Source organism: Acipenser ruthenus, chromosome 23, assembly GCF_902713425.1.
Source record: "Acipenser ruthenus chromosome 23, fAciRut3.2 maternal haplotype, whole genome shotgun sequence".
In the NCBI taxonomy this organism is placed as follows: Eukaryota; Metazoa; Chordata; class Actinopteri; order Acipenseriformes; family Acipenseridae; genus Acipenser; species Acipenser ruthenus.
This window is the reverse complement of record NC_081211.1, coordinates 24,368,673-24,396,340: the sequence shown is the minus strand read 5'-3', so window position 1 is coordinate 24,396,340 and position 27,668 is coordinate 24,368,673. Positions and strand designations below refer to the sequence as shown.

General features: G+C 36.7%; 2 protein-coding genes across 2 annotated transcripts; both read right to left on the bottom strand.

The window, feature by feature from the left end:
* Nucleotides 1–854: 854 nt before the first annotated feature.
* On the bottom strand, nucleotides 855–4,495 carry LOC117413033 (vesicle transport protein SEC20-like). The gene is made up of 6 exons (XM_058996913.1): nucleotides 4,338–4,495; nucleotides 3,990–4,082; nucleotides 3,691–3,782; nucleotides 3,263–3,367; nucleotides 2,514–2,632; nucleotides 855–2,141 (listed from the first exon to the last, which is right to left on the bottom strand). Exons 1-6 carry the CDS (start codon nucleotides 4,419–4,421, stop codon nucleotides 1,945–1,947), a joined length of 690 nt encoding a protein of 229 aa, XP_058852896.1. The 5' UTR covers nucleotides 4,422–4,495; the 3' UTR covers nucleotides 855–1,944.
* Nucleotides 4,496–5,518: 1,023 nt separating this feature from the next.
* On the bottom strand, nucleotides 5,519–26,810 carry LOC117431437 (CREB3 regulatory factor-like). The gene is made up of 9 exons (XM_034908714.2): nucleotides 26,449–26,810; nucleotides 17,229–17,409; nucleotides 16,692–16,817; nucleotides 15,306–16,398; nucleotides 14,353–14,547; nucleotides 14,022–14,211; nucleotides 13,091–13,164; nucleotides 12,567–12,689; nucleotides 5,519–12,287 (listed from the first exon to the last, which is right to left on the bottom strand). Exons 2-9 carry the CDS (start codon nucleotides 17,235–17,237, stop codon nucleotides 12,169–12,171), a joined length of 1,929 nt encoding a protein of 642 aa, XP_034764605.1. The 5' UTR covers nucleotides 17,238–17,409; nucleotides 26,449–26,810; the 3' UTR covers nucleotides 5,519–12,168.
* Between the last annotated feature and the right edge of the window lie 858 nt (nucleotides 26,811–27,668).

Genomic DNA, 27,668 nt, shown 5'->3' with positions numbered 1-27,668 from the left:
TACATTTTAAAACTGTTTGCAAATCACAAAACAAATAAACTAGAATGCAATTCCATGATAACTGAACCGTAACTGCATAAACCTATGCTTTAGGCTTGTTTTTTTGTTTGGGAAATGAACTGTGTATAAGAATATTGGTACTGTTCTTCCTTGTAGAGTAACTTTAAAAGCAGAAGTTGAACACACACACACACACACACACACACAGGAAAAACGACCAAGAACCATAATGAAAAGAGCTGTCCACACGCCACAGCTACATTAACACAACTCTCTAACCAACAGTTCTGTTTGATACTGTAGCCTATACATTCTGACAAACACCAATCTATAATGATCCAGTAGCACAGATTCTATAAGAACGGTCACTGAATCCTTAACTATTCTCAGTTTTGAAAAGAAGACATTGTCCCTGTTGTTCTAAAAATAATGAATTGCGTCTGCTGTGCACAGGAGAAAAAAAAAAAAGTTAAAATAATCTGTCTTTCCGGGTCTTATCTCGGAAAAAGACGGGAGCGCATGCCATTTTATCACCAGCGATATGATTAGTACCACAGCCATTTCAGTTTCACACAGCAGCAACTGCTACAGCACACAGGCCTGCATCACTGGCTGACAAATCCTGTTTCGACAAATCTAAAATATTAAGATAGCACATGGAAACACTGCCAATTCTGAGCCACGTCACTTGCCTCATAAGCAAACAAAAGGTCATTCTGCGACTTGAAGAATATTTGAAAAAAAGTACAGCTATTGTTATTGTAATGTTAAACTGCCAAGATACAGCACCCCCATTTATGAACTGTTTTAGACGTTTATCAGCTTTTGAATGAATTTACCATGCAATTCACAACTTTCAACACATACACTTTTCTTTATTTTCAATTCCAACATTTTCCTAAGACATTTGGCTTCGCTTCCCATGCATATTTCTATAGTCCTAGAAAAGGGATATTTCTTGCATGAGGCACATTTCTTAATCTCTAGCCTATATACAGTACAAAGCCAAGGGACCATTACAATAATAAACTGACAAAGCAAATTAAAGGGTAACATTGCCATAAGTTAAAATTGAAACATTTTGAAATATATTATTTACAGATTCACACAGGAATGTAATACAATTAACAATCAAATCATAGAAAGTTAAGACAGTTTTAAACAACTACTGTATCTTCTTGCATGTGGTATTTTTCATGATCATACATGTCATTAAGTGACCGACTGTACTTTTATTGACAATTGCATTGACTATGCACATGAATCACTCTAATTAGCACCCATATCCAAATGTTAATATCTGGTCATAATTCTCCCAATACAGTAAACAAACAGCCCACAAATATTAGTGGTCTGCAATTCTGTAAACTGGAGAAAAAGCAATTTTGTGCTTTCAGAATGATTCAGTTACGTCAGCACTTCAAAAGAATCTTAAGATTAGTTTTTACAGTTATTATAAAGGCATCAGGGATTGTAATTTAGGTAGCAACCCATGATGAAAACACCCAGACAGAGGAAAGGGAGGCCCTACTTTTGTTTTATATTGAAACTCTATACTAAAAAAAAAAAGTTGTGCTGAAGTGGTCAACACAACAATAGATTAAAACTCATTTTTTGAAATTAAAAAAGTGCCATTGTGCGATCTGCTTGCCACAACAATCAACGCACAAATGCATGTTCCCCTCTATCTCAGAGCCATTTCATTAAGTGCTTTTCCCTTGCCATCTGTCTCCTGTACAGGGTAAAACTGGCAAACCCTTAATTAAAAAAAACAAAAAAAAAACAGTGGGTGGTCTATAATAAGCGACAAACTTTCAATAATAATCTTGATGACCAAGTCTAGTTTTACACCAACACCACAGAGAAGACAGTGCTGTGTTAGCAAAGTCCAATTACACTAGCGAGAGAATTTGTTTTGCTGTAGGGTTTTTGTGGGAATTTTTTCTATAGGAATGGGAAGAGCCTTTTTTTCAATATATACACAACTGTGGCCAGAAAGAGAGCTAAGGCTAGGAAGATCAGCAGCTTGTCTGTGAACTCCCTTCGGTTGTACTTTGTGATGAGCTTTCGTCCCAACTGTATTGTTCCAGTCATTGCTTTAAACTCCTCATTCGTTTCCAGCACTGTCCTGGACGAAGTGGCTATGAAAACAAATAATAAAATAAATAAGGAAGCGTCTGTAGATGGACAGATAGACAGGCAGTTGTTCTTAATGAGTTAAACTTCTTTTTAGCGGGTAAGAAATTAATTCAATTAACAGAGCAAATGTGGTACAGTATGTATTTGCATCCAGTGAAAACATTAGCGGTTCACCTTTCAGAATGCTCCACTTTCACACTGCTAATTGCCAGAACTTATAATATCCCTAAAATAGAATTTCTGTCACACGCTTTGCTCCTACGAACACAACAGGAGGCAACAGACAAACCCATGTGGCTGTGTTTCAACAGGATCTAAAGTCTCACTAACATCGTTACCAAGCTGTTCTTCCGTTGCTATGCAGACCGGCTTACCTAACGTTGCCACGGTTTCCTCACTCTGATGGACCTGCTGTGACATCATCCTGCTTATACTCATCAGACTCTCAGTTATAGCACTGGAAGTTTGAGCCAGGCTCTGTTTCGTTGTTTTTCTAAAATAAATAAATGAACGCTGTCATCTCAAGACCACAACTCAGCACCCATAGATTAACATTACCAGTACCAAATTTCTGGTGTAATTTGTATTATGATTTTTAGTCATTTAAACTATATCAAAAACTGTTCATTTCTCCAACTGTACTATCCTTTCCAAGGACAGAAACTGTTTATTATTAACAGATACATAGTTTAATCATCTACATTATTTACAAAGTCACTTCAGATTACAGGGATGGAAATAAGACTCCTATTCCATAGCGCTTTCACCCATTCCAGGTTTTACTACTTGATTAGCCACAGTGTGTATGTAACAAGCTCAGGTGTGTCTTATTAAAGTCATAGTAAAACCAGGAATGGATCAAACTGCTATGCAATGAGAGTCTTAATTCTATCCCTGTATTACATCTATAACTATTTTTTTTATCTATAACTTGAAACAAACAAACAGTTTCAGTTAAATAGATTTTAAATTTGGAACTAAAACTATGAGTTAGCCTAAAGTCAACAAAAAGTCTATACCCAAATAACTTTATCACATTTGTTACTCTCCTCTCCGTGGAGCTCTGCTCTATCAGACAGCCTAAAGGAGCCTGTGATGTTGGGCTACAAACAGCTGGGAATACCTTTGCCTTGCTGAAGAATCCCCACCTTGCAGAAGATCATCCTTTTCTGAGTTATCAATAGCAAGTTTGCAGGACAGGTTTGCCTTCCTCCACGCTGTCTGATTACTTCAAAATACAAAGACAAGGATTTTCAAAGCCATGCCTTTTCTAAATATTAATGTGATTGAAAACTTTATGTATTTCAGTAAAAAAAGAAATTGTAACATGTACCATTTTGTTTAATATACAGCAGGAGTGCCAACCAAGGCTTAAAATCCACATTTAGTAATCCATTTTCATATTAACACAAGCATTATTGATCGGCCCATTCTTCTGATGAATGTCTTTTGGTTCTTTGCTTGAATTTGTGTACTTCAATTTGGAATATGCAGATGTTTTAAAGAGGTGTGCTCTATGCGAAATGCAATTAATGGCACATAATATTGTACCTTAGCATCTGTTTTCGATGCCTCTCCATTTCATTTAATAGAGCCAGCTTATCAGATTCTTTATCCTGTTCTTTAGCCATTTGCTCCAGATCCTGCAAAATTCAATAATTCATTAGATTTGTTTATTTTTATTTTTACAAAATGATCCACCACTGCCCTCAGAACTTGTGTTTTAGTGGGTGGCATTCATAAACATACTTCTATTACATGTAATAAGGACATTTATAATTATATCAAGGCTTTAAGAAAATTAAAAGCAAAATAACGGTATTGACCGGGGTAAAAACATTTATACTTACCTGTATTCTCATTCTGAGCTGATTAATTTTGTCCTTCACGTTTGAATTTAATTCTGTCAGCTCGCTGTGGGGTCCTGTACATTCTCGTATATCCTAGAGTTTTTACAAAAGAATAATACATGAAAACTATAGGCTCCACCACAGACACACTTTAGGTTTAAAATCATATGCCAGTATGCTAATACAAACTGAAATAAAAATAAAAAATAAGATTAGTAAACATGACAATCCGTGTGATAACGATTCGTGTTGACACAAGAAATAACTACATTTATTTTAAATAAAATTATCTACATTCAACATGCACAAGTCAGCCTAAGAAAAGACGATTTAAAGGAAAAGGTTTACCTGAATGAGGGCTTTTATTTCAAGATCGTATTTTATTATTTCTTGGCTACAGATTCGGACGTGGACATCTTGGGAAGCAGCCATATTTGATGACTACGGCACCTCACAGGGATCATACAGAACACAAAAACGTAGTAAATGCGTTTTTTGAAACGCGCTAGTGTGGGTTGGACATGCTGTACAACAGAGAGTCATTACATTCTTTGCCAATTACGCAATGTTCGTCCTTTTAAATCCACGTGAATGCTATATATTCTATTGCACGTATGTATTTAGAATGACATCATGCTGGAGTTCTTGGAACATTGTTATCTGTAGGTCAGTAGGCCATTAAGATATGGCAGCCACCAAGTGGCAAATGTCTCTCAATACAATTTGTCAGAAGGGTGTAATAATAGCTTTTTGTACTTCAGTGAGTTTCCAAGACAGAATTACCTTTTATTAGTGCTTAAGAAGCAAACAAACCAGCCTCATAAAATTAAATGTATGTATGGAAAGTGTTGCGTGACAAAGTCGTGAGAGGTTCAGCATGTAAGGAAGTACAGTACTGCACTGTCCATGTAGTTGAAAAGAAAATAATTCTCATTTAATGCATTATTCCCTGGCATTATTCAGGCTGACAGCTCGTAAGTAGCTAGAGTCTCTGTGGGATACCTCTGAGAAGAAATTGATGGGTTATATATAGGATAAAGCCAGTCAGTGGTGGGAATTGCATAGTAACAAATAAAAAGCACAACATATAATACCCCTGTGTGCATACAATTAAACATTGCTTTACTGTGAACTTGTATTTTATATGCATGTGTATGGGGGTAAATTATTAATCACCTACATTAGCATTAAGATCACAAACTCAAAGGAACAGATTTACTAAGCTTTGTCCATTGCAATACTGTAAGGGATTGCATCGTAAAATGCATGGTGGGCTCCAATAGGTGAAGTCCAACATGGATAAGAGAACATGAGGAACTACCCCTTTACATCTGTAAGTTAAACAGATGCATTGCATAGAAACAAAAGCTAATTAATTAATTAGGTCCCAAAGTTTCATCAAACCCTGTGAAACTGTTAATCCCGGTGGGAATACCTTTCCTTAGTTAATTACATCTGGTTACTTCACTTTTGGTTCTTGTTTAGTAATTCGATAAAAAACATAAACAATAATACCACAGACACCAGAGCTGTTTCTAACATTTATTTATTTTTAAATATTAAAAACAATGATGGAATCAGACTATTATGGTTACAAGCAACTGTAGTATCAGCTTCGGGCCGATACAATGCTGTGAAACAAATCAAATAAAAATAAAAAAAGAAGAGGAGGCACAATTAACAACAGATCTAAACGGATTAAGATCTCGTTCTAATTTCAGCCCATTTCTTTTGAAGACAAACACATTTATTTATTCCAGTGATTTTCTTCTTTCTTTTATTGTGCCTCATATAAACACACAATTATATTTAAAAAAAACAGCACAATATTTAACCAACATAAATGTAATAACTGTTTATAGATCGTGCTCAACAGGCATATATGTGAGCTACATATATAGACACGACTAATATGACCAAGTTATTGTTAGGTTCAGCAGGATATACAACTGCAGATTTGCTTAACATGTCACCAAAGATCTAGAACAGAGCCTTTAGCAATGAAATACAATGTTACACCTGGGGAGTACACACAAAAGAACTACTTAGTTACAAACCCCATGCTAGTCATCTAAATAGTTAAAAGGGGTTAGACCTTTCATAATTATTTGCCGTGAATGTGTAGAATTAACGTTATTTTTTAAAATCAACTTTTTTTATTTTTTTTAAATTCTGAAGGAAGTGTAATTCATTGCAGGGAACTAAATATGTATTATTTGCTCGTAGGTTTATTTATCTCAAAGGTGGCCCCTGGATGCAGGGATCAGACTTGAAGTAAACCCTATTTTACACCATATCTATATTTGCTATAATCTGAGCAAACATGGTTTAAATTTACTGTTTCAACATCATATAAAAAAAATCAGAAGCTCTGAAAATAGGAGCTGTAGCAAATTTAGCACAATAGACTAGATCTAGAGCAAAGCAAGTATCATTTTGCTTTATTGATGCACTGTCAAATGTTTGACATCTTAGAGCTGCAGATCATTCGGTGTCTCTTAGAGATGTGTGTGCTTGTTCACTGAAAAGAACAGCTTAAAGCCAACTGCCAGATAGTTTATGGAATAGTCATGTATGAAATTGAGAGGCACATCGACTGGTTATTTAATGCGACACAAAAGGTGACATTTAATATTGTTCCTTCCATGAGGATACACTCAGCGATAGCATCCGGGCACAAAATCATTTGAATATGATTGGTTAACCCAGCTATGGTCCTCCTTCCTTTTCATACACACACGTCTTTGATGTTATAAAGTACAATAAACAATTAGTAAAAACAACATAAAAATTGGGAAAACGGTATGGCCAAAAAAAAGTAGCAGTGAAGGCAAGTATTCATCAAAATTCAGACTTGTGCAATAAATTACAGATTTAGACCATAACTACAAAAGAAATACAAAATATCGGTGTATAGCAAAAAATAAGTTAACCACAGAACATACAGAGATCTTTAATGAGAAACAAGTTTAAATTATTTTGAATGAAGATCGCAACATTCTTTGGATAGTCTCACTGATTAGTAAACCACACATTCACAAAGCAAATACCGCAGGGCAAAGTTTGCACTAGATTTAAATGCATGTAAAAGGACCAACTAGTAACGTTACAAAATTAGAAAGAATATCTTGTAGGTTTTGATAATATTAAAGAATAACATATTTTAAAACGTCTGAGAATTTGGGATAAAATGTAAAAAAATAAAAATGTTGCACACCTTTTCCTGTAGCAAATGCTTAGTGAATCTGGCACAGTCTTTTTCCAAGATTCGTTGATGGTAGACAACATTCACCTTTCAAGGAAAATTGTGTCTGAACCACAAATGAGAGCCACCTCATTGATTTAAATCTGTCATTAAATGTAAAAACAGTCAGAAACCTTGCACATAATAATAATAATAATAATAATAATAATAATAATAATAATAATAATAATAATCTTCTTAAGCATATAGATTCAATTTTCATTTTAGAAGTAAGGCACCTGATAAAGCAGGCACTTTTTCATTTGTGGGTTTGTTCTGGTTGTTATGTATTTGTATTTCTTAATGACCCAGAAAAAAAGGTGGATTCAATTAAAACAAATATAATATATATAGCTGTGAGGGTGTGTTCAGGGCATGACCTCCTACACCTGGAAGTTCAGCAGACAGGGAAATAAAGCAGGTGATCTGTTTTTTTAAATGAATCCACCTCTCAGTGTAAGCCAATTCGCTGATCATCCTAAACATTACAGCATTCCACCATAAAGAATCAACGCATCTGCAAACATTTATGATGATATTGCCTTTGTTAAATGATTTATCATCAGTTGTTTTATTTGATACATTATCTTTTGAATTTACCAAAATGTAGTACAGTCACACTTGTATTACAGACCACCTGTTCATAAAAGACCTGTCCATACTCACTCCAGTGGTCAATATAAACAGATTTGAATGTAGTAACATGCAGAGGAATTTCAAGTCTGTGAAGCAAACAGGAAACAGCTGCCTTTTTTCAATTTTATTTGGAGAGTTGATTTCTAAAGCAATGTACAGCCTTACTCACAAGAGTAAGGTCTGCATAGTGCACTATCAACAGTAGTTGTGTATACTGTCAGCATTGTTGTCGCAACACTACAAACTGAAACATGAAAGCAAGCCAAAAATAAATCACTTAGAACACATACACATCTCCGGTTTTTATCAATTAAGGATACTTTTTATTTTGAAAAAACTAAACATAAATGTATATGTCTTGTCTCAATGTCAATAGAGGAAGCAGAAAAAAAAAAGTTACTGGTATGGAAGTACAACCATTTCTAGACTGTTTAAATGCCACAGAGTCCCCTGGTAAAATGTAAAGCTGCACAGCTTGCGTTCGTCTTGTTAAAAGTAAAAACCCGCAAGAACACTTTACTAGTGCTGGGGTGACAGCAATAAATATAATGCTGTACACAGCCCATGGCAATTATGTTTGACATATGCCTGATGATTTCTTTATCATTAATAAGACACAACTATTTAATTGATTTAGCATTTTAACCGGCCACCGTGTCTTAACTCAGTACCTTAGAAGCCAGCATAATTTGCCAAAGCAATATATAGTTTCATTTGAACTTTTACTTGCGAAAGGCTAGGAGGTTGGCACGGTATTGGGAGTTTGTTTCTGATTGGTTTCCCCACTGCAAACCTCTTTTACAGTACAGTACAGTTTTTTTTTTCACCATTCACAAGATAAAGCTTCCGTGAATACGCCTGGACACGTTTTTCCTATACAAGAAATAAACGAGAAAGAAAAAAACAACATCTGGAAACATCCAGAACTGACACGTCTACACTGTATATCAGCCTGAAGTACACACAAAGCAGCATCCAGTTTCCATAGGAAAACTACTGAAGACAACTGAAGATACAACTTTAGAACCCAGAAATCGAGGCTCGGCTGCCCGCTTCTAGATTGTCTCCATCGCTGCAGCATTCTGACGAGCCCAGGTTTAGCAGCAAATGGAAGGAATATACAAAATTCTATTCTTTTTTCTTTTTTAAACAAAGTGCTTTTTTTCTAATATATCTATCAATGTAATATAAACTCAACATTTAAAAGATACATTTCAGCTTATTTTATTTATAATGTGAAACACTGCATTCAGGACGGCATAAACTATTTGCATTACACTTACAAAAAAAAGAAAAAAAAAAAAACTACACTTTAAATCAATTCTGGTTTCTGTAAAATGCCAATCTTAAAATACCTCTTACATTAAATAAACATGGACATGTTAACTGAATGATTACTAGTAAGCTAACTGGTAAATTGGTACAGTATATTACTGTAAAAGTTTATAGAATACATTTGGTATCCATTAGCAGGGTCATTTAAATTAGTCTAGTGTTAAATTACCAGCTAAATTAACTGAAAAGCACACAGTTCCTGAAATACAGCATGTAGTAGATTCTGACAATACTATCATTAAAATGTCTTAAGAGAGAGGTCAACTCTGTCAACCTGCTCTTATCAGGCATGTTATATTTATTTTTTCTCCAATTGCTTGTTTCCTGGTACCTGCTCAAAAGCATTTAGGTTTCAATCAATCAGATATAGATCTGAAAACAAATACATAAATTCAAAATAATTGGATGATTTGAGACCTGAACCGCAATTGGCCGATTTGAGTTTGGGACTTTTTGGCCCATGGAAACAAGGATAGCATGAAGCAAGTTAGTGGAATCACTAAACAGACTTATTTCAAGAGAACATCAGCTAAAAGTACAGCTATTGAGCCAATACTCCGTTCCAATTTAAACCTAGCAGTGCCTCTGAACAGACGTTATCCTGCATTTTGCCTGTTATGATTGTCATTTTGACAATAATGTTTACAAAAAAAAAAAAAAAACTAAGATGTGTGAAAAACAAAAACAATTGATTGGCTGATCAACTGAAATGAATTTGCCACACTGCTCGGACTAAAGTAATTTTCACTATCTCTCAATCTACCGTCTTTATCTGGGCTATACCGCTCTGCCTTTTGAACATGAAATATGTCTCTGAAAATAGGATCCCATACATTGAAAATATCATATTACAAAACTGGGCTAAATAATAACGGACATTAATGGTATTTTGGATATTAATGGGATTTTGTTAATAATCTTGTATACGATTGACTTACACAGTACTGTGTTAAGGTTAACTGCAAGCCACATGTTCTAACTGCTATGAACGTCTAAGTTCTGGATTATTATATTTCTACCTCAGTTTATGGCTACAGGCCTTAAAGATGTAATTACTAGTTTACTAATACTTTACTAGCGCTTTTATTCGGTCTTCTACAGACAAAGCTCTCCATCCCAGACATTACATACTCAACCTGACATTTATCTTTCCACTCTCTTCGATGGCAAACCTGTCTTCAGATATTTTAGAAAGCCCAAAGAAACCAGAAACACACTGACCCTACATTATTTCCATGACTCCCTCTTAAAAAAAAATAAAATAAAGCATCCTACTGATTTCAGCACTAAAAACATAGAGATAACCTCAGATATAATACAGTGCAAACACAAAGCAAAAGGTTTTTTTTTTTTTTTTTTGTAGTTAAATATATTTCAAATGGAATAATTTGCTATGTCAACAAAAAGGTATTGGCTACCTATACAAAAATATATAAAGTTGTTAATTTTTTTTTCTTTTTTAACTTTTTCTTTTTTTTTTTTTTAACAGTCTGAAGTAGATTTTTAGAAATGTATACTGCGCAATAATCCGTCAAGTGCTATTTCTGGTAATATTTTACAAGCTAAATAAAAGGTACATTGAAAGCTCCATGTTCTTCTATCCTATTCTTTTCTTTATAAAAAGTCAGTACAATATATACCGCATTTATGTAATTTATAAAGGAAAAAAAAATTCCAAACTCTTTTCCAAACAAACTTGTCTACTTCACAAGCCAACAACAGGAACAGCAACCCTATATAAAGTATGTGTGAATGCTCCTGTAGAGAATTGGACCCAAGCAATGAATTCACAGTTCAATGAATACCCCTGACCCTACTACGTTTTCTACATTCAATACGGTATCAGATAAGCTGTGCAAAACCTTACTTAAACTGGCTATTTGCCATTTTTGTTGCATTCGTCTTTGGTACAAAAAACAAACAATCAAAATATAGTGTGCAAATAGTTTTTTCATGATAAAGTACCAAAAACCAAAAGTTATTTTCAGAGCCATCTTATGATACAATACACAGACTCTGTGGCATATATCTACATTTCCAAATATTCCTATGTACATTCAAAATAGTTTAAAGAGCTAAAATACATTACAAATCCACAAATTACCCATCTGTACTATACATCATCCAGACTTTCTTCTTTTGTAAAAAGCACTTTTCTTAAACTTCTGTATTAAATACAAGGCACAATGAGTATTACTTTGTACATACACATGAAGTTATACATTAAGCTCAAGAATTTAAAACTTTATACACTATACTAGCAAAGTCTACAAAGTCCAAATGTCGTGATTTCAACCAAAGTGTATGGAAGAAAATTAACATTTTGTTCATTTATTCAAGCACTAATATGTGAACTATTAGCTTAACCTCTTTGTTATGGTAGTTTTATGTTCCATCATCTCCTTAACCTCCTTCCCTTTTGTCAGCCCCCAAACATGCTAAAAGGGAATAATGGAACCTTCCATTGCCAAACTCATACTACGTAACTCAGAGTACAAGGCTGATGTTAAACTAGGCGTAGACTTTTTGGCATTTCCTACTCGGCTGGAATCTAAACGGCCAACAAAATCTCCAACTCATCTAAACCACATTCAATTTTTATGCTCCGTCTATGTTGCATTTACTATGTATACTACTAAGAATTTTGGATAGCAATTGCTGTAGGTTTCAGTTCTGTAGCATACCCACCAAAGTGCTGTTTCTTTTTCCCTGGCAGGTATAATTTTTCTTGTTTTCACTTCATACTTTGTAACTAGTGACATTTACAGGCCACATGCACGGAAGGCGAGGAAAACACAGTAAATGTAGAGATCCTGCATTTTTGTTGCACAGTTCTAAATATTACGTTTGTAGATGTATTCCTTGATGTAAATGAACATGCAAAACACTATGAGATTACAGTGTCACATTAATGGCGCGGATGGTTCTCTCTGCCTTGGGCTCTTGTTGGCCCATGGCAACAGGTTACACTTTTGATGTCGGCACGCGGAGTCCCACAAGGCCTCCTGTTGGATCTCCACTGGCCGTCTTCTCCAAAATCTGGTTAACAAAGTCCGACGTCTGCCCACCTACAGGAGGGCTCACTAAAAGACAGAATAAAGGATAAACTGAAATCAAAATGTACAGGTTTCCGACTAACCTGGTTAAAATCTAAACAATTACAGTGCCAATAGCCATGTTTACAGAGGCATGCTATGTAATGGCACCACAGCAATGCCATGGCTACAGCAGGGCTATCATTTAGATATAATCCAGACCTTAACCTGTAAATACCTGATCTGGTGATGTAACGCGATTGCCTTAGTTTATGAATTGGGAACCGGGAAGCTTTCATAGCAGATTCTTGTAAATGTGCTTCTTACCAAGAGTTTCCTTAATGAGCCGGTCAAGTTTCTCAGTCATGCTGGTTCCCTTGTCCTCTCTCAGAATCTGCACTCTGGTCACAATTTCTTGTTTGACAGCATTGATCACAAACAGGAGCTTATCTGCAAATACAAATATTTCACTTTAATACAACCTTTAGACAGCTTTCAGTCATACTCAGATTTATTTATTTGTTTTATGTATTACATTGTGTACCAAACGTTAAAAATGTTTTCCCCAAATTTTATGAATAAAAACAGGATTTGTTACATAATCCTAGATAAAACAGTACACTTTAACTAACACGTAAAATATAACACGCTATAATCAACATTGATAATCGATGGATCATTTTTAAATTAGCATTTCAATTTTGGGTGTTTTCCAACAAAGACAGCATTTAGGATATATAACCACAATAGAATTCTGCATGTTCTAGTACAGTACTCTAAGGTATTTAGACATGCTTAGGTGTAATGCAGTTGTATAAAATTAACTGCTTCCAAAAAAAGAACATATTTACCATATTCTGTATTGAGGCCCCAGAGTTTCACTTTATTGGCCTCATACTGTGCCTTTTTCTTCAGCCGGCAAGCCCTAAGATTAAAAAAAAAAAAAGGAAAAAACACATTGGAGAATTAATGTAGCCAACCCTCTTCCTTTTCTGTTACACAATTAAAATACACTTCCACATGTGTCTACTGTAAGGGCTGTAGATAAAATGTGAATGTATACTGTGTGTGAGCAGTTTCCAAGGGAAGTGAGAGTGTATAACTCGAAATGCAGGACTAGAAACGGTCACTGCCAACAAACAAAAACATATAAAGCACTTTAATTAGTCGCTTTCGACTGTGTGATGGTTGAGATTGGCCTACAGATCAGTTTAGGCGAATGATCAAAAAAAAAAAAAAAAGACTTTTGCATCACAGCTCAAGACAAAAGAATGTGCACTCCAATATAATATCAGATTTTTGCCAAACAGCCTTTTTTTACTGTCTTAAACATTCTGACTTTATCTAAATTCTAAATAAAACAGAACTAGTATATTGTGTTGTTGCCTAGAGGGATTCATAGTTTAGATATACAAGAACTGAAATCAACACTTACGTAAGCATCATGTTGGTCTTGTTAACATTTTTTTTTTACAACGTTAAATTACAGCTACTACCATGAAAAAGTAAGTTAATAAGAAGATTTGCATCCACAGTATGAAGAGTAGCTCAGGCAGAGCCAGACCCATGCGTATCCAATTGTGATATAACTGGATAGCCTTCGTTCGCCTAACCAGAGGCCAGAACAGGTTGTCACGACCTATATTTTGATACCCAAATAACTTTTATTAGGTAACAAACATATTAAGTGTTATGCATATGTACAGGCACCCCCACTATATGCAATGGCCAGGAATACTCTTCACAGAGGATCTTTTCTCTCCAGAGTTTGGGTCTTCTTACCTGGAAGCTAATTTGTTCTTCTCTTTCCGAGAGCGTGGCCTGGCAGTCAGTGGAAGCTCACTGACTGGAGTAAGATCACTGATCACCTTGTTTAGCTTTCTCAACTCATTCCCAATCTGAAGAAGCTTTCTGGGGTTCGGAGTCAGGTCTTCCACATCGGTTCTGCGAGACTTCTTTACAGTGTACTTCCCTGTTTGAATGAGAAGAAACAGAATGAGGCATGCGCTAGACCACCTATCCATTCAACTGATCTTTAAAAATGTAGCATGAAAACGAGATGCACTGTAATGTGATTGGGAATGGCAGTGTATTTTTGTGTTAAAGCCCTCACCGTGGAGGTGCCCGTTCTTCTGGAACATGTTGCTGGGCAGGGTGTCTCGATCCCATTCTGAAGGCTTCAGCATGCGTTCTTGTTTGGAAGGCGTCAGCTGCTCACTGTACTCCCAGAAGTACCTTCTTTTGCCTCTCTTTCTGGATAATCCAGCTGGCACCCCTTTCAGGTCTTCCACTTGATCATTGTCACACCCTGAAATACAAAACAGCAATCCGCTGGTGAGCTTATCGATCAATCATAAATGAACTAAAAAAGAAAATCAATAACTAAGAAAAACACTTGGATTGTCCTCCAAATACATCACCAATAGGGGGAAAAACTTTCTTTGAAATTAAACTTCGAAATAATACAATACAATATACAATACAACATTTAATTCCTTTTCATTTCTACTGCATCTCAAGGTGCAGTAAAATAGTAGTGCTAAAACAGAACATTCTAATTTAAGGGTCTACCAACATGCTTACTTTATTTTGCAGGGCGGGTATGTCATAATAAAGCATAAACTGCAGAAAGATTACGCTGGCAGTTTGTGAATCCAAACTTGATCCTATTTTGTAAACATTATGTTGACCAAGCCATATACAGAGACTATGGTTTACTTATAGAATGATCACACTGCAGTAAATCTTAAAGGCGTACAAGCTGCTGCAGCACATTCAGTCTAAACTGTAAAGCAGTCTGTCTCTCTGTCTTACTAAACAGAAACGGCTGTTAACTGCGAACATAAAACACACAAATGAGCACACATGCACACACACAGACACATACACTTAAATAATTTCAAGATTAATCAAACCATACTACAGCTCCTTAATTTTTTTTTTACTGAAAGAAAACCTGCCTTACCAGATATGCAGGAAGTAAACCTGGCAACACCAAAGCTCTGCTTTGTGTATTTACACAGCACTTTAGCCTCCCTGACATAAATATCTGAAGAACACACATACCTGGTTCAGAGAAGGTATCGCTCATGTCGTCTTTATCATCTGCATAATCCTCCTCTTCCTCTTCCTCCTCATCCTCTTCCTCTTCCTCCTCATTCTCCGAGAGCTCATGCTCGCTCCCAAACCCTTCGTCATGGTCTTCATCTTCCAGCTCCAGCTCTTCAAGATCATCTTCCTCCTCCTCCTCCTCTTCCTCCTCCATCTCTGGTTTGGGCTGCTCCTCCATGCCCTCGTCCGTCACAAAGAGAGAGTAGTTGTGCTCTTCCTTCTTCTGAGACTGGTCCAGCACCAAGGCATTGGTGGGCAGTAGTCCCTGACTCGCACCAGGAGAGGTGAAGAGCTCATGGGTCTCCGCTAGGGGGGTGCTCTTCTCTGGAGTAGCGGCGGTGGCTGCGATCTCTGTGCTCTGCTTTTCAGCTTTCATTTCAGGCACTGCCACTCTGCACTCGCTAAATGAAGAGGCAATGGTGATGCCAGCCTGGGCCTGCGAGGCCTCCGCTGCTGGTCGGAGTGGTGCTGTATTGATCCTGACTTTAGCCTTCCTGACATAGCCCTTGGTATCAGAATGAAAAGATGTGAACTTAGCGCTCTGTATCTGAGTTTTGCTGATGGTCTCTGTGCTGGAGGGTACAGGCCTGGTGGCTTTCTGAAAGCTTTCCGCATCATCTGGAAGGGGGTTTCTCGCAGAAGACGCAGACGAAGTCGGCAGCCTGCTCAGCATTTTCTTCCCACTTAAGGAAGATGCAAGCATATTTGTTTTCTGACTCGGTAGCAGATCAGGGTGATAAAGCAGATCTGAAACAGGCTGGGAATCTTCACTGTTAAGCTGTGCTAAGGTCGGTGTTTTTCCAATGACTTCCTCGTCTTGATAAGGACTAGAAAAATCATCCAGTCCCAGAAAATCCACTTCCTTGGTTCCCCAGATATCACAGCTGGCTAGCTTCGTGTACTTGGTTAAGTCTTCCCAGTATGTATCCCACTGTTCAAAGTTTGAGTTATATGTCGGGTCACTGTCCAGAACTTCTTCTATGTCCTTGCATACCTCAGTTGATAGGACATCACCTCTAGGACTTTGCCTGCAAGCCATTTCTCTGTCCTGAGGGTGAATCAACAATTTTAATTAGTGCAACATTATATAGTAAGTTAGGGTTAGAACAAAAAATGATTATCGTCATATTTTATTAGGGTCGTTTATGTTAAACTGTGTTAAATCTGCAATTGATTTGTTGTAACATGTTATGCATGTTAAGTTCAATGACTAAGTATGAACGTACTACTGTACATGGCAGTCATTAAATTGTTTATAGTCATTTAGAATTGTATTATTTGTTTGGGTAATATGGCCTCATTATGCCATAAACATAAATTCCCTTTTTACTCAGTGCTTACCAGTTCATACATGAAGTCTGGATCGGAACTGCTAGACAACAGGTCTGTGCTGGTCAGTACTTGATCAGAAAAAGTGTGGTTCTCAAAGGCATCCCCAAAAGGAGGTTCCATCTCACCAATGCTAGGCTGGAAAATATTACATATACAGTATACATTAATTAACTGCAAAGATGCATTGAAAACAGATGATTCCACCGGTAAAGGGAACCGGCTGAGCATTAAGCAAATATACTGTTTGTTTTTTAACAAGGATGCTATATATAGTACGCTACTGTTAAGGTTACTACTGTAGTAAATAACAAAGATAATGCAGTTTCAGTTATTCAAGCTTTAACCAGAACAATTTGTTGGACAAACCTTGGAGCAACCAATAACCTAACAATAGCAGGTATTTTCCCTCATTTTAATTCTACTAACATCAGTATTCTACACCGTTACATATAATTAGCCTAGTGGTAAATACTGAACAGCATCTTATTAAAGGTAAAACACCAAAGACAAGACAGATTTGAGCCATTCACAGTCCCAACAGCTTACCTGAGGCATTGCCAAGCCCAGATCCCCTCTGTCTAATTCCAAACTTTTTTGTTGTGTCACGGGGGCCGTCGTTTCCAGCTTTGTTTTAATTAATTAATTCCATCACAACCGGGTAGTTTTCTGTATAGCCTCAATGGCTTGCTAAAGCGTGCTTGTCTGGTCCTCTTCTGTTAATTCTTTTCTATTGTGAAAGAAGAAAGGAATTAAAAAAACAGCACCAAGAGCCAACAAAACATACATTTCTCCTAATTACAGTATCTGCAGCGAGTTTTTGTATTTCTTACAGAATTATTCATTAATGGACAGGGATAGAAAATGGCTGTATATGCAGCAGACAGGAAAAAGGTAATGTTAGTGACTTTCATGAAAGGCGGGGAACACTTTAACTGGCTATAGTACACTATCACTTATGACTAGCTACCAGTATTGCACTACATTTATCACAGTCTGCTGCATAGTCATAGTTTATCATGCAATATTTTTAATTTGGCATATCTGAAGTCATAGTCACAGTTTAGCAATTGCAAAGTTTTTCACTTATTTTAAGGTTCATTTGCCTCGTTTAAGCAGACCCAGACCCAAAAATTATATTTTTAAAGCACTTTCGTGCCGTTTTATTAGTAACAGAAATAAAAGATAACTCCCACATGGACTACTAAACTATACTTTTTTTTTTTTTTTTTTTTTTTAAGTTTCTAACTAGATCGGACGGCTAAGCCGTTTACCGATTAAAATAAAGAAATAAAAACTCTGTTACACACAAACAATAGGTTTCACCTTTGGTTACTGTTATATACCTGCCTGCTGATTACAGGCAGGCGACATCAATTAAATTAACTAACTGCAACACAATAGATAACCTGTTTTTAAATAGAAACCTTTTTTTTACCAGCTACCACCACAGTGTTAGAGATACTGTCTGCAGCATGTACCTTTAGAATACCTCTGAAGTGTTTTATCCCTGCATCAGGGATAACATTAAACCCTTGTTCAAATATCAGCATAATATCATGTATCAGTACAAAACTTAGATGCAGGGGCATTTGTCACACGGTTTAAGGAGTTTAATTGCTGAACACAATTAAAGAAAGCTAATAATTTAGGCTTAAATGTGTACAGTACTGTACCTGTAAGAAGCACTTACAGTTCCTCTAAGCAATTAACCTATTATCATACAAATCTTGACTTAAGATTTGAGAGACCAGGTGATAAGTGTCATACTTTATTCAGCATTGTTTTTTCAGGACCAGAAGGCTTTGTTCCTAAATGATAAGCAACGCTGCACAGCTACATTAAAACAATGTTCACAGCAAAGCACCTGATCAGGGCTAAGGGAAAACTCAGCAACCACACTGCAAACTGCAAGCTGTACACAACAACTAATCACATCTTACAACCCTTTCAGTTTCCTATCAGCCTATTCAGAAGAATGCAGGGGTTTCCGTTCAGCAAGCAATATAAACACTTTGTGCTAGGCTGGACAGGAATAGATGAAGTAAGTGAAAACAAATGACACATACTATACAGTTCCAAAATCATTTTAAACAGCTATTTTTATATTGGAGGTTTCCGCTGTGCTCTTCTTCCCTGCCAGGCACTGGCAGGGAAGAAGCAAATAGGATTCTGGAGTGCAGTTGACCCCACCACAGCAGGAGTGTTCAAATGCTATGTAAATGAATCATTTTTACAGTAGCAGTAGGTAGTGCTGACAAAGCTGGGATGCATTCTCTATGAAATATCTATTTTACAAACACCCCCGGGTTCCAATTAGTGGAGGTTTTGCTATATTATACTGTACTAGAAAGCAGATGGATTCAGCAGAATGAAAAGTGCACTGACTTGTATCACTTTCTGAAATAAAATAAATGGTCAAATCAGCATTCCACCATCAGAGAATGTATCTGAAAGCCAGCTAGAGACAACTACAGCTTATTGGAAAAACTAAATATTGGAGCAACACAGTAAGCCTCATATTGTATTTTTAATAACAGAACATATTTATTTAAATAATTGCCCAGTTTATCAACAGTTCAGTAAAGTGCACTCACAGCCAGACAGCCAGTATTTTGATACAGTCTTTTAACCCTGCCTTGCATACTTATTTTAAATGACTTATCAGTCATCAGGAAGCTTGTGGCGGACATGTACTTTATGAAGTACATGCAAAGTAAGTAACATACTTTCTACTGAAAATGAACTTATTTTTCTAAAAACATATTGTAAGAGAAAGAAAAAAAAGGAATACCCTACAGTATTTTATTAAAAAGACACAAAAGTAGAGTTTGTTACAAATGCTGTCTCAACTATTACAGTAGCTCTTAACTGAAATGTATCACTTACGTTCAGGCAGCTATGGTACACTCTGTACTAAATACAGATGCAAAACCTTTCCTGTTCTGTACAGCATCTTGCCTGCAAACTAAGGTTCGGATTTTAACATAGCACAGTGGTGCTGAAAATTAGGTTTCAGTGTTTGTGATACTACAATCAGGAAACATAAAAATCATTTTTAGACACAACTGCTGAAGTAGTACATGAGATCTCAATAAAAAGAGGCTTGTTTACCTCCAATCTTTGAGGTAAATGTACTGTAAGCCTTAATAATGGTTCCAAGATGCATTTGTGACAAGGTCCTTAAATTGCAATCCTGAGTTACAATCCAATAATAACAGATGGAAGAATTTAATTTCCTGCTTTCCTTTGAACTCCTGGGCTCTTTTTAAGACCTATGAAGTACTATGAAAATGCATCCAATATGCATTAGAAGTGTTTGAATTTTCTAAACTTCAAGAGGCCGAATTTAAAGCAAGTGTACATTTATACCTGAACCTAAATTTAACAAGCAAAAAATAACTTCATTCCTGGTAGGGGCAGTCAAACTGTTACTAAGGGTAATTTCTTGTTAGTTGTACTTCATTAAAATAGTTTAATTCCCTTAAGGGAGAAAACTGAATTTGCTTTATATTAAAAAAAAAAAAAAAAAAAAAAAAAAAAAAAAAGAAATCAGGCCTCAAGTCTACAAAAAGTATACAGCAATGTACCAGAAGAGCATTGAATGAGACTGTGTCCTGTTGGTTCCACTGAGAGAAAGGGAGCATCTAATATGCTATTTCCTGAATGCCTGAGAGATCCAGGAAGAGAGCCAACAAGGAGCACTGCTGGGAAGGCTGAGCTTTCTACAGACTCAGGGCCTGAATTTCAAAAGCCAATCAGTTCTCAACATATCCCTGGAGGAGAAAGCTGCCAACCTACTGTATGTTACCAGACTAAAAACCAAGCATAAAAAAATATTATAAATGTTACATAACAAATGCTTTTGGATCCTTTTTTTCTTTAAATGAAGAGAAAACATGTCGCACAGCCATGAGGTATAATGTGAAACTGTTAGTAAATAACAATTAACTTAAATGTACAGTACTGTACAGTAGAGCTTTGTTTTCATAAATGCAAAAGCAGTCTTGCTAATCACGATGAACAGGTCAGATTCTGCAGAGCTGCGGCCTGGTACAGCAGAACTGTCACGCAGTACTACTGGTAACCCTCAGGCTTGGGAGAAGCACAGCAGGGTACTGGAGGCACGAGATCCGAGCTGATGCTGAACTAGACTGATGTACTCTAATGGCGTGTGCACAAGATGATGCTGCAACATCACAACACAACAAACTGCACTATTATTCTAAAATCTTCTATTTAAGGCTTGACAAGTTTACAATGCATGGGGAAAGCTGTTAAAACTTATCTTCACAGCTCTTTCCTTTGAACCCAGTAAAACTATAGCCAATAGCCAAATCAGCCTTCTCTTGCTGACAACAGCAGATGTGGGAGGGTTCTCTTGCAACCCTTTGTGACACTAAGTTTAAATGGCTGGTTACAATATTGAAAAAATGTGGATTCTTAAACTAATGCACCCCCACGTCTGTATGATGTTTCAGAATACTTGTACAGTACGTGTGTTTCATGGTTGCTCACATTGTTTTGATTTTGGTGATCAATGGCAATAAAAACACTCACTTGCTATTGCACATACTGTACAGTAATATGTCTTGCCTTTTGTCACAGTTTAAAATAAAGCAAGGCATGGCATAAATCTGCAGCCTCCTCCCACATGAATTCCAGGCTACATTTTCACTCAAATATGAAATCCCTCCACCTAAAACACACTGGACCATTTAACACGTATTTATTGAAAATGGTCTTTGTGAGAAAACAGACCAAGATCTGACTCGGTCCTGTTTTAGGAAGAAGCAGTCTGTCAATGCCTAGAGCCTGCGACAATGTGTCTTGCCTTTCGATTGTGATCTACAGTACCACTTAAACTTCACGTAATGTATCCTTTCTGCATTATTTCTTAAACATGCACTAATGCCGATGTCAGCCAATGGTTCCACTTGCCTTAAACAAGCATCTCCGGCAAAGCAAACACAGCTTGCAGTCCTGTGTGATTTTACTGCCTGAGAGATGAGTATTGCTTCAGTGTTATCAACAGGAAGTGCTGTAGAGTGGTTTGGTTTGCATTTGAAAAGGAAGTGTGTTTTGGGGGAGTTAGTATACTAGGAACAGACAACTTCTGTAATAATCCTGAATTATTAGGCAACTAATCACATATGAATGAAGGTACAGGTTAATATCTGGTTTCAGTATTAATTTAAATGCGGACATAAAGTACGCACACATGTAACAGCTAGCATTCTGTTCTTATCCACATTGTGCAGGTTTGGTGCTTCCAAATGTCTGGTCTAATTTTGGATTCACTTACGTAACTACTGTGGTACAGATTTACTTTTTTTCTGTACATTGTTAGGAAATTCACCTAAATGTCACATTCGTTCTTCTGTGTTCCTACATAGTTTAGTCAGTGGTCATTCTTGACCATGCAATCAATAAGTAATCTTATTGAAATTCTGTTCATCTCTTCAGATAACCTGCTTGCCACTGCTGGAATGAGCTAGTATAAGTAAGAGTTGATTACTTTGCTCCAACACAGAGGTTTGACTGGGATAAGGGGAAAAACTGATGAGGATTCGACGTTTCAGGGTGATAAAATCACTCAAGAATCACCTTGGCATATTATTGATGTACTGCATAATGTTGCTATACAGTTACTTAATTAGGATCATAGAGCTTATACAATTATAGGCAATAGGTGTTTGTTGTGTAGCTTGTGTTTGGGACCACTTCATATAGGCCCTTCCTGTAAATTACATGCCATCTAACAAAAATAAACACAGCCCACCATGCACCATCATCTCATACTTCCAAAGATCAGCATCTGTGCCTTTTCATTGCATAGTCTTCAAAATGCTGTTTATAACACCAATTATTCTACTTGGCAATTTCATTATCTGGGACACACAGAGTGATTTTCTCTGTCAATGTAACAGTACCACCTGCTACTGTACACCACAATAACAATCTTTTCAAATTCAGCACTCAGGACCACAGTTTGCCAGATGTCTGTGTTTTCTATTTATATTCAGTGAAAATCATCTGACAGCGACTGGAATCATTTCTTATATACAGTACTGTGCAAAAGTTTTAGGCAGGTGTGAAAAAATGCTGTAAAGTAAGAATGCTTTCAAAAATAGACATGTTAATAGATTATATTTATCAATTAACTAAATGCAAAGTGAGTGAACAGAAGAAAAATCTAAATCAAATCCATATTTGGTGTGACCACCCTTTGCCTTCAAAACAGCATCAATTCTTCTAGACACACTTGCACAAAGTCAGGGATTTTGTAGGCATATAGTCAGGTGTATGATTAAACAATTATACCAAACAGGTGCTAATGATCATCAATTCAATATGTAGGTTGAAACACAATCATTAACTGAAACAGAAACAGCTGTGTAGGAGGAATAAAACTGGGTGAGGAACAGCCAAACTCAGCGAACAAGGTGAGGTTGCTGAAGACAGTTTACTGACAAAAGTCATACACCATGGCAAGACTGAGCACAGCAACAAGACACAAGGTAGTTATACTGCATCAGCAAGGTCTCTCCCAGGCAGAAATTTCAAGGCAGACAGGGGTTTCCAGATGTGCTGTCCAAGGTCTTTTGAAGAAGCACAAAGAAACGGGCAACGTTGAGGACCGTAGACGCAGTGGTCGGCCAAGGAAACAGCAGATGAAAGACACATCATGCTTACTTCCCTTCGCAATCGGAAGATGTCCAGCAGTGCCATCAGCTCAGAATTGGCAGAAAACAGTGGGATCCTGGTACACCCATCTACTGTCCGGAGAAGTCTGGTCAGAAGTGGCCTTCATGGAAGACTTGCGGCCAAAAAGCCATACCTCCGATGTGGAAACAAGGCCAAGCGACTCAACTATGCACGAAAACATAGGAACTGGGGTGCAGAAAAATAGCAGCAGGTGCTCTGGACTGATGAGTCAAAATTTGAATATTTGGCTGTAGCAGAAGGCAGTTTGTTCGCCGAAGGGCTGGACAGCGGTACACGAATGAGTGTCTGCAGGCAACAGTGAAGCTTGGTGGAGGTTCCTTGCAAGTTTGGGGCTGCATTTCTGCAAATGGAGTTGGGGATTTGGTCAGAATTAATGGCCTCCTCAATGCTGAGAAGTACAGGCAGATACTTATCCATCATGCAATACCATCAGGGAGGCATCTGATTGGCCCCAAATTTATTCTGCAGCATGACAACGACCCCAAACATACACCGAAAGTCATTAAGAACTATCTTCAGCGTAAAGAAGAACAAGGAGTCCTGGAAGTGATGGTATGGCCCCCACAGAGCCCTGATCTCAACATCATCGAGTCTGTCTGGGATTACATGAAGAGAGAGAAGCAACTGAGGCTGCCTAAATCCACAGAACTGTGGTTAGTTCTCCAAGATGTTTGGGCCAACCTACCTGCCGAGTTCCTTCAAAAACTGTGTGCAAGTGTACCTAGAAGAATTGATGCTGTTTTGAAGGCAAAGGGTGGTCACACCAAATATTGATTTGATGTAGATTTTTCTTCTGTTCACTCACTTTGCATTTTGTTAATTGATAAATATAAACTATTAACATGTCTATTTTCGAAAGCATTCTTACTTTACAGCATTTTTTCACACCTGCCTAAAACTTTTGCACAGTACTGTATGTGAGGTGAAAGGACAGAGACTTGTGTCCCTTAATTCAGAAATGTATAATAAATGTGCAGGCTTAAGATTACTCAATTAAAAAAAATATATATTATATGAAAATATGTCCTTTATTTTGTCTGCTACTAATAGTCCTGAAAACAGCCTTGTCGGGTTATCTGTAAAAACCCATACAAGTTCTACAGGATCTGCGGTCTGTGAACGATTCTCTCCAAGCATGTGTCAACCATTTAAATTGCACAAACCTTTTATCAGCTGATCATATTAAAAATATAAACAGGTGCTGAATCTCAGTGCACAAGTTACCTACATTTTCACTTCTCTTAAGCATATTTACCATTACAATGTATAGCAATTGTAAGTATACTGAAAATAAAAAAACTTAACATAAAACCATTATGAACAAAGAACTACAGTAAACTGCAGAACTATCAATTCCTGAACAAGCAGTGTTGCCAAATCAGAGATTCCCTATCCAGATCTAGAGACTTTACGTTACTGTTCAGGGAAATCTGGAGGTAAAAAAAAAAAAATAATAATGGGCACAGTTTTTTGGGGGGTTTTTTGGTACAAACTTGCAGCTTGTACGTATGCGTGAAAATGCTGCTAAGAGGGTGTATTTTTTTCTCTCACAGTATCAGCGATCTTTCCCAAGGTTTATCAGTACTTGAATCTGCTCTGGTAATTTCTAACGTGAAAAACGCTACTTACACACAACTCTGCACCATTTAAAGCCCTGACCTACAAAACACTGCATCTTGCATTATGCTCGTCCGGCTCAGTGTACTGTGTCATTATCAACATTAATGTCATTACTTTGCTTGGATTGCCAGCCGTCACTTTGTAACCTTTTTTGTATTAACTGTGGATAATAAACAACATTATTTGATGCCCACGGTGTATTTTTGGTACAGTCTACCCCCCTACTCTGCTCTGACCAAACGACACTCTCCAATTGTGAACACCAACATGGCCTCCAAACCAAAACAAAAACAAACATCAACCTAACCCAACTGCGCTGAGCACCCGCCCACTCACTCCACCACTATTCGCTCACATCACCCCCAAACGCTTTCTAATCCAGCTCTGATTGGGTCGGCTGTCTTTCAGTTAAAGCAAGTGCACGGCAGGCGACACCCACCCATTTCAGGACGGGCTGAGCCAAAGTAATAACAGAATTTAAAAGGGCCTTTTATTTACATTAAATAATAATAATAAAAAAATACACATACAAACATCTACTGTATTTTACGTGTGCATTTAAAAAAAAAGGGTTTCCACAAATGATGTGCTGACAAAGAGGACTTTGGTTGCTACATAACAATATATAGATAGATCTATGTATTAAAAATCAAATTGATTATATATCTTTTTTGCTAGATCTTTCTATTGACATTTTCGAAAATACCCACAAACCGATTTTAGGGTAATACCAACACATTTCTTTTAAACCTGTAGTACATGTTTTCAAAAGGGGGCGTGTACCGTCAAAATGCTAGAATTAATCGGTAACTTTTGTAATGCTGTATTTATATTTTATGTAAAAAGTTGCAAGACGTTTCGCCTATTTAGAGAAATAAATATGTCCAAATACAATAGACAGTTTCTAATTTATCAAAATCGATTTCCATAAATAATGTTCCTTGATAAAAGAAAAGAAAAAAATAAGTGCAGCATGATCTGCGAAAGAAAATGACTCTATTTTTCTACTAAAGGTACAGGTGACACGGCATCGTTTATTTAAAATATTCACGAAACATGGCATTTTACAGACAACTTTAGCATATTTACATGTCCCAGGTCAGACATTTAAGTTCAGCAGAACTCGTGACTTAAATAAAGGGGATGTAAACCAAACATAACCCAACCACTTCTTCACATCTTAAAATATAACATCACAGTCGGGGAAAACAGAAAAAATGCAAACACAGACATCAAAAATGATATTTTTGGGTGAATAAATGCATTTGGTGTATATTCACTAGGACCTAAATCCCGTCTGTATAACAAGCTATGGCCTCCATGCTTTTTGTGCACTCACTCACTGATTTGTTTACGGTGCTGTTCAGTGATCTTCCCCAAGCGGCAACTTAAAGGAACATTAAATAGCTCTTTTACTCACCCTAAGACTCCCCATAAGGTGATTTAGGTTTGAATTATTCCAGTATTTATATCTTTATTTGCATAAAATGTTCCAATCCTATGCACTCCACGCTTTCTCCCTTTCTGGTTTGTTTTGTTTATCTTCTTCCTGACGGGTTACTGGAAAGCGCGTGACTCCCCCTTCACATGGTACAGAGTCGGCCAATCATAGCGCAGTTGAGTACCCCAGTACTGGGCCAGTATCAGAATCAGCAATCAGTTTGGTTCTCCAGCCTTGACAGGGTACTTAAACTCAGCAGGTAAAAAAAATATACGTGCATTGCAATGTATACGTTAGATGTGTTAACTGCAGTGGAGGTTGGGTTTGTCTATGCGAATGTTAGACAAATTCTTAGACTCACTGTAGTGTCTGTAAAACTAATTTATATGTGAATGTAATTTTTATTTTATTTATATAAGTATGCATGTATCATGCATGCTTGTTTGAATGGTATTTAAGTATGTAAATAAATACATAACAACACAAATATTCATAAAAATAAAAATGCAGCATTATGCAACATATATTTATTATTTCTATTTTTATAGTATCTCATATGAGGCTTGGTGTAAAGGATAAAACTGGTCCTGTCCAGTGACAATGAAAGGATGTTAAAGTGGTGTATATGTATTTGTATTAAGCTTTTTGTTATCCACTTTCAAACCACACAGAGTAATGACAAGTTTCCCAATAATGTAATTTAGCGGCAGACAGGCAAGCAGTTATGTATCTTTCTGGCAAGTGATGAGGTTTCACTGTTTTAAATACCCACTTATCAACTGTCCCTCATTTCAATCTAGTTATTCTGACCTCCCTGGCCCCGCCCACACATCCCTGCTGCTATTCCATTTGACATCACAGTGTTCTGGAACACAGTATGTGGTTTTAGAAAACACTATGTAACACAATTTTTGTTCCTGGGTAGTAAGTGTTATTTCATAATTGCTTATGCCTCAAAAGTATAGAAAATGGCTATTATTCCCCACAAACTTTGCTTTTGTGACCAGACAGTGATATTTTGAAATTTACCTATTTCCAATGAGAAAACAGGCGAATTTGTGTCTTTTCATTCACATAAAGTCAGAAAAAAACAACATATGAATCCAAATTAACATGTATTTATGCTAAAGTAATACAAAAATGACTACAAAAGATTTAGAAGTGAGTAGTTTTTCGAGATTTACGATTATACTGTAAAT

Excerpts from the sequence above, each read along its gene's own strand:
- LOC117413033 (XM_058996913.1), bottom strand. The coding sequence starts at position 4,421 with ATGGCTGCTTCCCAAGATGTCCACGTCCGAATCTGTAGCCAAGAAATA. Across the intron at positions 2,633-3,262 it reads GATTCTTCAGCAAGGCAAAG|AAAAACAACGAAACAGAGCC; the intron begins GTATTCCCAGCT and ends TATTTATTTTAG. Across the intron at positions 2,142-2,513 it reads GGAAACCGTGGCAACGTTAG|CCACTTCGTCCAGGACAGTG; the intron begins GTAAGCCGGTCT and ends TTGTTTTCATAG.
- LOC117431437 (XM_034908714.2), bottom strand. Across the intron at positions 13,165-14,021 it reads AAGAACAAATTAGCTTCCAG|GGCTTGCCGGCTGAAGAAAA; the intron begins GTAAGAAGACCC and ends TTTTAATCTTAG. Across the intron at positions 12,288-12,566 it reads GCTCATTAAGGAAACTCTTG|TGAGCCCTCCTGTAGGTGGG; the intron begins GTAAGAAGCACA and ends TCTGTCTTTTAG.